Below are 12,523 nucleotides of genomic sequence, written 5' to 3'. Positions count from 1 at the left end.
AACAAACATTTGTGTGTCTTTGTACATGTTAGTAATATATTTTTGTGTTAATGTACGCTGCACCCTAATCATCCTATCAGTCTCATTTTTACCCCCCAAAAAAATATATATATTCAAAAAAACAAGATAAAGCAGGTAAATCTTAAATTTATGGTGGCGCGCGATTACGTCACCGGAAGTTGTTAGCTCTCAGCTGTCTGCAATTGCAGCTTGTGAGCTTGAGAACTGTTGCGCTCTATCTTTTATCGTCATTAATCTCATTCAGAGTTTGCTTCGTGTACAATTCACCGAGGGCACAGGCAAAGAATAGGAATCTAGGGGGGTCCAGGGAAGCACTTTAAAACGGTACGTGTGAGATACGATAGTTAACAGGCTGCAAAAGTGCGTCGCATGCCTCAGTTTCAGGCTGTTTCTCATCAGGGCGTGCGCGTATGTGTGTGCAGGTGTGCGCGTGCGCGTGCGCATGCGCGCGCCGGTAAGGGTAGATCCCGGGAGGTTAGTTGATCGAAAAGTAGATCTTCGATCCAAAAAGTTTGGGCACCCCTGGTTTAAGATCATCAAACAAATGTCAACATCCAATAAAGATAACCCCAAAACATAAAATACCGTTTTAAAATGGTAGAAACGACAAACCAGGCAAAGGTGCCTTTTGCCCAAAAATTAAACAATAAAATAAAAATATCTGACTGACTGTGATGATTCTGTTTTTGTTTAGATTAGATTTAGTTTTGTGCTTGTGCTTTCGTCATTCCCCATTAGGTTTTGTTTCTCTCTGTTCTTGTCATCCGGGTGCCCTGTGTTAACCAATCACTTTCTTCAACCCTTTGTGTGTTGTCTGAATGTTCCTTGTTTTCTCGTCAGTTTGCTTGTACAGTATTTGGTTCGCTGGTTAATTGTTCGAGAATGATGTTTGTTGTCAGCACCATTGCTTTAAAACTGTCAATTTAAAAGCGATGAGAGGGAAAAAAATGGTTGCCGGTCTGCAAACAGTGTTGACTTGTCTTAACTGATCCGCGACACGAAAAAGGTTAACAAATGTGGTGCCAATAGCTTCGGACTTTCCTCCTGTGTGTGTGTGTGTGTGTGTGTGTGTGTGTGTGTGTGTGAGTGTGTGTGTGAGCTGCGAGTGAATATGGCGTGTATGAAGGTGTGTGAGTGACTGAGGGTGTGTTTTGTCTTGACCCAATTATGAATGTTGCTATTATCAATTTTAAAGCAATAGCATTGTACCTCAAAACAAGATGTAGAAACCAAAATCAACACACGCGCGCACACACACACACACACACACACACGCACACACAGGGTTTACTTGTTTATTACACAATGCTAGCTCTGTATTAAGAAAAAAGAACATCTTTCGTAACAGGAATACTCAATACGAGAATCAATACAGTGCTTGCCTTGTAACTTTTCACCTCAAATATCACTTGAATAATCCACCATGCTTAAATTAAAAGACATCAAAAGCAGACAGTGTTCAGGCCTGGAAAATCATTCAGTTAAAGCAAAAAGGGAAGCCTTCCACGAGTTGCAGTAAAAATGTTTTCCATTGGAAATTCCATTCTCTTTCGATTACGGTAGTTGTCAGTGAACGGATGGTACTTTTGGCTGCTTGCGTGGCTTGTTGTTAGAAAGTCAAAGGCACAACTTGAGGTTCAACTAACTAGTCTAAAACGACAAAATGTCAAATTGAGCAATACCTTCTCCTAGCATGAAAACCGTTGCCACCGCAGTTATTTAGTTAACACAGTTGTCACATGAGTCAAGGAAGAACAATTTGGGTGAAGATCTGGCAAAACGTAACTTGCATTGGGTTCAAGTGGGGAAGTGACCACCTGTTGGAGAGGGGGGGGGGGGGGCTTGCTTGTGGGCGTGTGGCAGTCGACATTGTTATTATTGTATGATTATTTCTATTGAAAGACCGTTAAGACACCAAAGTTCTTCAGTCATACGTCACAACAAAACAAGTAATGTACTGTACAGTAACAAAGAATAAACATTGATATATGTGTATCTTTGTCGAAGTATGTTTTCCAGAAATATTTGAAAGTTGATGGTCAAATGTGCATTACTGCCACCAATAGGAATCAAGTAGAATAACCATCTGGTACAATATTATTTTTCCCAATCTGAAGAGCATTTATGTGCTCAAAGGCCACATTTGATTTTAAAAATGGACAAGTAGGCAAGGTCATGCGTAAATGAGTTTTTAACGTAATAATTTATGTCATAATCTGGATCTTTTATTAATGAATTAATCAATTAGCCTTGAATGGTCATTTTAATTGGCGACACTGTGGGTGACTGGTTAGCACGTCGGCCTCCCGGTGCAGAGGTGCGGAGTTCGATGTGGAGTTTGCATGTTCTCCCCGTGCCTGCGTGGGTTTTCTCAGAGTAGTCCTGGTTTCCTTCCACATTCCAAAAACATGCGTGGCAGATTATTGAAACACACTTTTAAGTTATAAAAAATTGGTGTGAGCGGGAATATATTTTCGTCTATGTGTGCCCTACGATTGGCTGGCAACCAGTTCAGGGTGTACTCCGCCTACCGCCTGAAGACAGGGTCCACCCCGAACTGGTCGCCGGCCATTCGCTGTCAATGCACATGTCTAACTGTTCAATGTTTCAATATAGGATGCCTCAGGTTGAATACATGAATGGACCATCTATGCCTTTCTGTGACTCCTTCAGTCTTTTTGTAGCAACCTGCTGATGACACTCTAAGCTCAATGTCCATTTTCTTCCGAGAACATCCTGAGGAAGGCTGTTTAAACGGCAGTTGTGAATTTTGCCATTCAGTTTCTTGTTCGAGAACAACAAATTCAGCATCGAGTACCGATACGCTCCACAGTTGGACATGTGCCTTGAAGAGTTTTGAGGTCAAATTAAGGTCACATAAAATGGACAGCAGGTCTATGGTGACGAATGAAATCCCAAACAGACAAACTGCCAGTCTCAGCCGTAGCTATGAGGACTACGAGGGTCGATGGGGGAGGAGTCATGCCTGCCTCTGCGTCCAATCAGCTGATAGAGACGATGGCTGAGGTTCTGCACCTGACAGGTGCCCAGGACACAGCCCGCCCTCATCATCTGCCTGTGGGTCCTTCGACTTTTGGCGTGGCGACGTCCTCGGGTCCTACCCCGTGCGCTTGGCCATGCTTCCCCCTCCATTTCAAACCACCTCGGCGAGGGTTCCTTCATCCTGAGGACCCGCCAGATAAAACGATTCTCTGCCAGGGTGACTGCGTCATCAAGGGCGATGGCGTAATCTGACGTAGGCAGTGCCATGTGTTTGAAACATTTGGAAGGTCTGGGAAACACAAAAGAACGTTTTGTTCAATTTGGTTGTGCCAAACACAACCCCCCACGGGTCACTTGATAGTGGCGTGTGAAAAGTTTTAAAATATATCATCCCGCAACACCAGCTTCAACCATCAATACAAAGTTCGGAAGGCATGTCTTTCATAATAAAATGCATGAAAACATCGCAAGGACTCGTACTAAAAAAAAAATGAGCAGGAGGTCAGCCATTTTGGGCAAATTCCACGGCTCGTCCCCTTTTTTCGCTACTCCCCAGTCTTCTTCTCTCAATCATTTTAACGATACTTCTTTGACACCATTTATGACATTCGTATAAGCCAGGCTTGGGCACCAGCTTGTGGTCAGTTTTGAGCAAATAGCTGGGAATGTCCCACAAAAAAAAAAGATTACCAGTAAACTGTGAAAAGGCAGAGGTTTCACTGCAAACCACATTAACGTGAATTTATGACGATCAACTGAATTTTTGCTTCATCATCGAGTCCTGTGGCTGTTTCATCAAAGGTTTAAGTATTTGACCCAAATCAAATTTGTGAACCCTGTGGTCAATGGCGCCATTTCCAAGATTCCATCGTTCCAGTAATTCATTCATTCTTTCATCTTCTGAACTGCTGTATCCTCACTAGGGTCGCAGGGGGTGCTGGAGCCTATCCCAGCTGTCTTCGGGCAGTAGGCGGGGGACACCCTGAATTGGTTGCCAGCCAATCACAGGGCACACAGAGACAAACAACCATCCACGCTCACACTCACACCTAGGGACAATTTAGAGTGTTCAATCAGCCTGCCATGCATGTTTTTGGAATGTGGGAGGAAACCGGAGCACCCGGAGAAAACCCACGCAGGCCCGGGGAGAACATGCAAACTCCACACAGGGAGGCCGGAGCTGGAATCGAACCCGGTACCTCTGCACTGTGAAGCCGACGTGCTAACCACTGGACTACCGTGGCCGCCCTGTTCCAGTAATCAACAATGGAATTAGAGGGTTGCACAAGAAGCCCCCCCCCCCCAAAAAAAATGTCTGTTAAAAGGCTCCCACTTACTCTGAAGAGGGATTTTCAAGTACTTTTCTTCTCACCTCGCTGCTGTCTTCCCATTCCAGGGCATTTCTGGATTTCGCAGTGGTGACCAGGAATTACAGATTTTCAGACTCAAATGAATAGCCGCTCTGAGTGTCACTGTTTCGCAACTATTCATCTGTTTACTGAATCAAGCTAAATACGTAATGAGCCGCCATTTTCTAAAGTGTGACCCCTTTTTTTGGGGGGGACAGATTTGGACGTCACAATTGCGATAATTTAAACAACACTCAAATACATAGCATCTCCTCCCATTATTTGGCAGTGGTCTGTGTCAAGAGCCATGATTTCTAAGCGCTGGTTGGACTACATGAAGATACAATGGCGCCAAAGCCCAAATCTAAGCAGAGGTGCGGTGTTGTTGGATGCACAGGTGAGCATTATAGCAATCGAGCATGTTGATCCGAACATGCGAGATTGCTTCAGAACGCTGTGATCGACGTGGAGGTGGTGTTTGTATTTGGCAATTTGTCCACTGCATGTCCCACATTAAACCGATCTGCACACCAAGTGAAACGTATACTTTCGAAGTGCTTGCCTTTATGAGTAAAAATACAATCTGTGCATTGATTGTCTTTTTTTATTTTATTTTTTGGCACTTGCTTTCTTCATCAGACTCTGGGATATCCGCTTCTACAAGCAAGTGGAGCAAGACAGCTCCACCCCTCGTTGTCATGGTAACAAAATCCATACTCTTTGTAGTGAGCAGTGCTGCCCCATGTAAATTGTGATAGAAAAACAATTATATATGTATAGTTTTATCTAGCCCACTCGGTTTAAAAAAAACACACCCTAAACGTATTAAAAACGGATTAAAACAGATACTTTTAGCCGTTGCTCTTGTGAAGCAAGGTTACTGTCAAAAAGAGAATTAAACACTGTATATTTAAACACCAAAACCGCCAAATTTCACTCCATTTCCTGGTAATGATTCATCCTGTCACAGTCCTTAATCCTTTGTTCTTAAAGAAGATATCTCCATGTTTTACTTTCTTTTTTTTTAGGGGGCCTCTAGCGTGGTTGTTGCCAGTGACAGTATTGTGTTAAATCCGTCACGCTCACTTTCATCCTCCTCTTTCCCACCAGCCGCTGTTTTTCAGTGGACCCCCTGCTGTGCAAACTTTTATGAAGCTCGTTTTTTCTCCTTATGTAATAGCTTGAGAACAAGATCTCACTGTGCAACAAAAAAATAAAATAAAATAGGAACAGATTTTTCTAGTCATAAATATTTTCCTTTTCAATGAAATTACATTATTACTTATTGATGACAGTCATATTAAAAAAACAAAAAACAAAACGCGTAGTCTACCTCATCTCACTAGGGGGCTTTTTGACGGCGAGACGGCACCTCAACTAAACACGTGTCCTTGTCCCAAATCCCGCTAAATCACCCTCACCTCCGTCTCACCTCTGGGCCGCTGAAAGGAGTGACCTCATTCCTCATTCTCACAACTTTGCTGTACTCCACTGCAACGCCTGAGAAGCTATTGTGACCGTGTCACGGAAGCTGTTGATTACATCCCCATAAGCCAACTTTGTTGACATTATAACTCAAGTCCTGTAATGCCCTAAGATGTGGGCAAAAAGAGCCACAGTTGTGATGCACTTTTATCCGTTTACTGAACAGGAACAAAAGTCAAATACAAAATGAGGTCACACACAAGGAGCTGTTGTCAGCTGCAACTCCCAGACGGTCATGCGCAGAGTTGCTAACTGGCCAATCTGACTCTAGCTTCTGATGTCACTAGGTGATGCTCCTTACAGGCACACATCCAACACGAATGCTACAGTATAAACTGTCATTAAACTTTTATTTATTTATTTTAACAAAGCAATGCTATTTGTCCTTTTCAAAAACATGTAATCAAAATGTTTGTGTTGTTTAGTTTTGGGGTGTGTGTGTGTACACATACATATATATATATATATATATATATATATATATATATATAATTACTAGATACAGTATACTGTACTCTGAGATCGCCACATTTATAAAATTTTATGTGCAACATTTATATCTATCTATCTATCTATCTATCTATCTATCTATCTATCTATCTATCTATCTATCTATCTATCTATCTATCTATCTATCTATCTATCTATCTATCTATCTATCTATCTATCTATCTATCTATCTATCTATAAGTGACATCAGTAGACTTCTCGAAAATAACGGACCGTCGTCAAATGGAAAGTTTGTCTATTTTAAATTAAGCCGACAGGTGAACGAATGCCTGATCATAAATGCTTATAAAAATATATACATTATACAGTACGTGAACTGTACTATACTCATACCTGTCAACCTGTCAAACATGTAATTTTCAGTGATATTTATTGTAGATCTCCATAAAACGTCTTCTTGTCTAATCAACATTCTACTTAGTGGCATTACTGTGTTCAGAGTTGTATTCCTGGGTTACTTTTTTCACCAACTCCAAATGCTGACTCATCGGCTCGAAGTTACAGCATCCATTCATATTTACTTTGGAAATGAAAGCATTCGAGTAGACTAGCACCATTCTGAAGGGGGGGGGGGCGGAGATTTTCAGAATCCGTATGATTTGTGCGATACGGCCATATACGTAAGATTCACCACAAAATCCGTATGAACTATGGCTAAACCGTATGAGTTGACAGGTATGTATGCTATAGGTTTTCATGCATTTCATTTTTTAATACAACAATGCTCTTAGTTCATGCACGAAACAACAAAAGATAACTAAAACACCAAGAAAATAATCATTCTCAAATAGCTGCTCCCCTCACAAAAATGTAGAAAAGGCACCATTGGGGAAACAATTTTGGGGTCCTAATTTAACCCAGGTATCGTTTACTAGTCTGGTACTTTTTATTTGTTTGTTTCTTTGTTTTTGGCATTCAGGCTACTGAAAATACATGTATGAATAGAAGAGCTATTAAAACACAACGATATAACAGTGGTTTCTATTTGCTCGTGGTTACATTCTACGCCACTGCTATGAGCGCACTTAAATGGTGCAATTGTCTTCAGCAAAGCTGCCTCTCAAGCGCCTTTTTAGTAGCTACGGTATGAGATGAAAAGTTTTACCTGTGTCTGGTACTCTGGACATTCTGGCTCAACTGCGCCCGACTCTGGGTTTCCAGGGGTAGGAGGCCGAAGAGAAGACACGTCCACGCCGGCAGCAGCGCACACATGACTGCTCAACAGAGTCACAAGAGCCCCTTTATCACACAGGAAGGAAGGTGCGTTTAACACGGGTTGTGATGATAAAACAACCGCAGTTGTCCCCGGATGGCTTCTAACTTGGGGAATTTCTCGTGTTAAATAGACTGACTTCTCAGTCGATGAGAAGTGCTCTTTTGAGAGGGAGCAGCTGGAATCATTTGGGTTTCTTGCTTCAAAAGTATGATTGAGGAGGGAGCAAGAGGATGAGGAGTGAGGACCGGAGGAGGAGGCAGGCTTTCTGTGTCTTACAATCCGTTGAAAAACACCTGTACAAGCTCCCGTGCATTGCGGTGAGTTGAATTGTATTTGAAAGATGAACAACATGCATATACTGTAGAATTTAAAAGTTTCATATTCAATGCCAATCTACAAGTTGGAAACTTTTCATGGGCATTATCATGGGTTTGCCAAAATAATTTGAAAGTAGTGAAATTGTGTCTGGATAGGACTTGACCCACATTCACATGAACTGGTCAATCCAACATGTGAGCTGATATGGATGACAATAATAAAATAAATTATACAATACATAAATAAATAAATCGCTGGGAGAGCAGCAAGCAAGAGTTTTGAATAGGGATATACCGATATTCGGCATTTTAACAAATGTGAACGCTATTGAGTTTAAGAAGTGTTAATGTCAGCATAGAATTGCTTTGCTGGAACTAACTGCCCACCCAATGTTTGATGTTTTCTGGCCTCCAAATGTTCAGCCCGAGAAGGTGAAAATGACTCTATAAAATGCATATAAAAAGGTGTAACCTATAAAATGGGAGTATTGGAGACGACGTGTATTTATTTGTAAGTTCAAACAAAAAGTTTGAACATGTTTGAGTTGATTCCCAGCCATAGTCTCCCGTTCAGTGTTTTAGTATCAAACGGAGGACACAGGTGACGAGCTAAGACTGTGAAGCAGATTTAGAAGGGCGTCCCGTACTCGACGAAAGGGGTTTCAGCCTTTAATTAAACTGCTGAATTGTGGGGTGTCTCTCACTCAGCACTTTGCAGCGTTACACTCTTAAGCTCACTTTTTGGTCCTCTTCTGATTAGTTTCTATTTTCTAACAATCACCCCACAAGCCCCAGAGCAAATATTGGAAATGTAAATACAGTAATTTGCTCTGGTTGAAACTACCACAAAACTTAATCCCATAGATCAAGTAAAAATGTTCTTTGCAATAATCATTCTTCTACTGTAACGTATTCTCATGACTATTGTGTTTGTGCAATATAATTTAATGATGAATCCACCAATTTTCAGGCATCCAATGAGGTGGACATTTTATGCAGTACCGCCCCGTTGCTGATCGAAATAGACCTCAACGGGACCAAACCCCCCCAAAAATAGCTGAGCCGTGACATCATACTTGGGCATCGTATTGGAGATCATAGGCAAAAAAGATTAGCATTACTTTCATTTTAGGCTCATTAGGGGAGCGATGGGAAAAACGTGTTTTGGGCTAATGGGCTAATTTTTCCAACTTTCTAAGACATTACCATGTCCAAATTGCGTGTCAACGCCGCTGTTGTGGCTTTGTGCCTTCACATGACCAGCTACACTGGGACGCCAGTGCCAGCGCCTGGAACAGAAATAACTACTTTAAATGCAAAAGGGTGTACGCACGAGTCTCGGGATTTACTGCAACGAGTCTCGGGATTTACTGTCAACTACACACACAAAATATTGATGAAAAGGTAACCTACGAGGTGGGTCTCTTCACGTTAATGCGATTATCCCTCGTAGTCCACAGCTTGCGATAAATGTAAAATTATGTCTTTGAATCAAAGGCAAAGGCATTCGGAAAAACACGAGACAGCTGAAACGTATGGGGGGGTTCTAAAATGGCCTAAATTTCATGATGTCACCGGCTGATAATTCTCAGGCATTGCAGCAATAATAAAAAAGGTTTTGATTCCATAATCTTCACAATTTACATATTTTGCACCATAGAGACCCATTATAATTCATATTTTTGAATGCATCGTAAACCTAATGTGTAAACATGCATTTCACGCGATGTTTACGTCAATCGCTTTGTTTTCGCTTGGACAGACGTAAGCATGCCACTGTTGTTGGGTTGAGGTCACTCCAATTGTGCAACTTTTAGGTGGCGCCAGAGGATCGCAAATGAGTTTGCCTTTTTGTAGGAGGCTTCAAACCAATGCATTTTACATGAACACGTGCGGTCGGGATTGTTAGTAGGGCTTGGTTGGGACCTCCAGACACAAATTTTCTTTTCCTTTTGCAATAAATAAAGAATAGAAAATCCCAAAGAACTAATAAAAACTATATATGTATGGATAGCACAGATGCCTCTGAACATTTTGAGTGTTTGAAAAAAAATAATGTTTGTATAACACAAAATACATAATTACAAAAATTGTAAAATGCGTAACTTAGGGTTTTTTTCATTTGAAGGACCCAAGGGTTAAACACCCAAAACAACTTTGCGGCGAACATTCCCTTGTGTTTTCTTCTAGTTTTCTATTTTCATTTGTTTTTGCAATAAGTGTCATTTTTTTTATTCTATGCCTGTCAGCCTGTTTTCCATCGCTGGTAGCATTCTTCAATGCAGGATTGCAAACATACACATTACTACTGGTATGAATATACCTCATAGTATATACATTGTTGCCAGCAGGCGGCGGCGTTTGACCAATAATGACTTCAGACACGTCACTCCAAACTGCCACCTTCAGAAGTTCTCCGATGACTCTGCGATTGTTGGCCTCATTACAGAAGGGGACGATCGGGAGTACAGGGGACTGACAAAGGACTTTGTGGACTGGTGCCAGCAGAATCTCCTCCAGATCAACCCTAGGAAAACTAAGGAGTTGGTTGTGGATTTCTGCAGGAAAAAGTCCTCACCAGCACCGATGAACATCCAGGGTATGGACATAGAGAGGGTGACCTTGGTGTTCTTCTGAACGACAAACTGGACTGGTCTACAAACACGGACACCCTGATTAGGAAAGGACAGAGCCGACTCTTCCTACTCAGGAAACTGAGGTCTTTTGGGGTTCAGGGGTCACTCCTTAAGACTATAACTAAGACTATAACTCGGTGGTGGCCTCGGCCATCCATTATGGCATTGAGAAGAGAAAGAGACTGGAGCGACTGGTCAGGAAGGCCAGTTCTGTCCTGGGTTGCTCCCTTGACACTCTGGAGGAGGTGGGCAACAGAAGGATGCTAACTAAGCTAAAAGCTATGATGGCCAGTGCCTCCCACTCCCTCCAGCCCGCCCTGACAGCACTTGGTAGCTCCTTCAGCCAGAGACTGTTACACCCGCGCTGCAATAAGGAGAGATACCGACGCTCGTTCCTACCGACTGCTGTCAGGCTGATGAATAAAAAATAACAATCATAATAATAATAATAATAATTAAATGATGTGAAGGAAAATTGTAAATAGTACTGCTTAGTAGTAATAGTAGTTTGTTGTTTTTTTCTCTTTCTTCTTTCTACATACATTCTTGCTGCTGGAGGCTGTAAATTTCCCCAGTGTGGGACGAATAAAGGATATCTTATCTTATAATGAGCACGCTCCTCCCACGATCCCAAAACTATGTGGCTCGATTCACTGAAGACTGTAAAATACATGTAGGTGACAGTGATGTGTTCCTCAAGCCAGTCTTGGCCTCGAGGACCGAAGGGCGGTCCTTGGTCCTCGGCCTTGGGGTTAGGTTTAGGGCTAGGGTCAGGGTTAGGGTTTAGGTTAGGGTTAGGGGTTAGGGTTCAGGGTTCAGGGTTCAGGGTTCAGGGTTCTAGGTTTAGGGTTAGGGTTAGTGTTGGGTTAGGGTTAGGGGTTAGGGTTCAGGGTTCAGGGTTCTAGGTTTAGGGTTAGGGTTAGTGTTGGGTTAGGGTTTAGTATTTAGGGTTAGGGTTAGGGTTAGGGTTAGAGTTAGGGTCAGGGGTTAGGGGTTAGGGTTAGGGTTTAGGGTTAGAGTTAGGGTTAGGGCTGGGGTTATGGTTAGGGTCAGGGTTAGGGGTTTGGGTTAGGGGTTAGGGTTAGAGTTTGGGGTTACGGGTTTGGGTAAGGGTTTTGGGTTAGGGTCAGGGTTAGGGGTTAGGGGTTGGGATTAGGGGTTAGGGTTTGGGATTAGGGTTTGGGATTAGGGTTTAGGGTTAGGGTTAAGGGTTAGGTTTAGGGTTAAGGTTTAGGGGTTTGGGTTAGAGTTAGGGGTTAGGGTTTGGGGTGTGGGTTAGGGTTTCGGGTTAGGGTCAGGGTTAGGGGTTAGGGGTTAGGATTAGGGGTTAGGGTTTGGGGTTGGGGTTAGGGGTTAGGGGTTAGGGGTTAGGGTTTAGGCTTAGGGGTTTGGGGTTAGGGGTTAGGGTTAGGGGTTATGGTTAGGGTCAGGGTTTAGGGTTAGGGGTTAGGGTATCAGGTTAGGGGTTAGGGGTTGGAGGTTTGGGTTAGGGTATCGGGTTAGGGTTTAAGTTTAAGTTTAGGGTTAGGGTCAGGGTCAGGGTCAAGGTTAGGGTTTGGGTTTGGGTTAGGGTTTAGGTTAGGGTTAGGGTCAGGGTTAGTGTTAGAGGTTAAGGGTTAGGGTTAGGGGTCAGGGTCAGGGTCAGGGTTAGGGTTAGGGATTAGTGTTAGGGTTAAGGTTTAGGGTTAGGGTTAGGGTTTAGGATTTAGGGTTAGGGTTTAGGGTTAGGTGTTAGGGTTTGGGTTGAGGGGTTTGGGTTAGGGTTTAGGGTTAGGGTTAGGGTTTAGGGGTAGGGTTAGGGTCAGGGGTTAGGGTTTGGGTTAAGGTTAAGGTTAAGGTTGGGGTTAGGGTTTAGGGGTTAGGGTTAAGGGTTAGGTGTTAGGGTTTAGGGTTTGGGTTGAGGGGTTTGGGTTAGGGTTTAGGGTTAGGGTTAGGGTTAGGGTTTAGGGTTAGGGTCAGGGGTTAGGGTTTGGGTTAAGGTTAAGG

General features: G+C 42.8%; 1 protein-coding gene across 1 annotated transcript; it reads right to left on the bottom strand.

Moving 5' to 3' along the window:
• Positions 1–1,310: 1,310 nt before the first annotated feature.
• Positions 1,311–7,828, bottom strand: adm2b (adrenomedullin 2b). The gene is made up of 2 exons (XM_052060416.1): positions 7,474–7,828; positions 1,311–3,313 (listed from the first exon to the last, which is right to left on the bottom strand). Exons 1-2 carry the CDS (start codon positions 7,578–7,580, stop codon positions 2,959–2,961), a joined length of 462 nt encoding a protein of 153 aa, XP_051916376.1. The 5' UTR covers positions 7,581–7,828; the 3' UTR covers positions 1,311–2,958.
• Between the last annotated feature and the right edge of the window lie 4,695 nt (positions 7,829–12,523).

This window comes from Hippocampus zosterae, chromosome 3 (genome assembly GCF_025434085.1).
Source record: "Hippocampus zosterae strain Florida chromosome 3, ASM2543408v3, whole genome shotgun sequence".
NCBI lineage: Eukaryota > Metazoa > Chordata > Actinopteri > Syngnathiformes > Syngnathidae > Hippocampus > Hippocampus zosterae.
This window is presented reverse-complemented; position numbering and strand designations above follow the sequence as displayed.

Bases quoted from the DNA above. Each gene is read 5' to 3' on its own strand.
- adm2b (XM_052060416.1), bottom strand. From the start codon at position 7,580: ATGTGTGCGCTGCTGCCGGCGTGGACGTGTCTTCTCTTCGGCCTCCTA. The intron at 3,314-7,473 runs GTAAAACTTTTC...TGTGTTTCCCAG, and splicing joins GTCCAGAGTACCAGACACAG to ACCTTCCAAATGTTTCAAAC.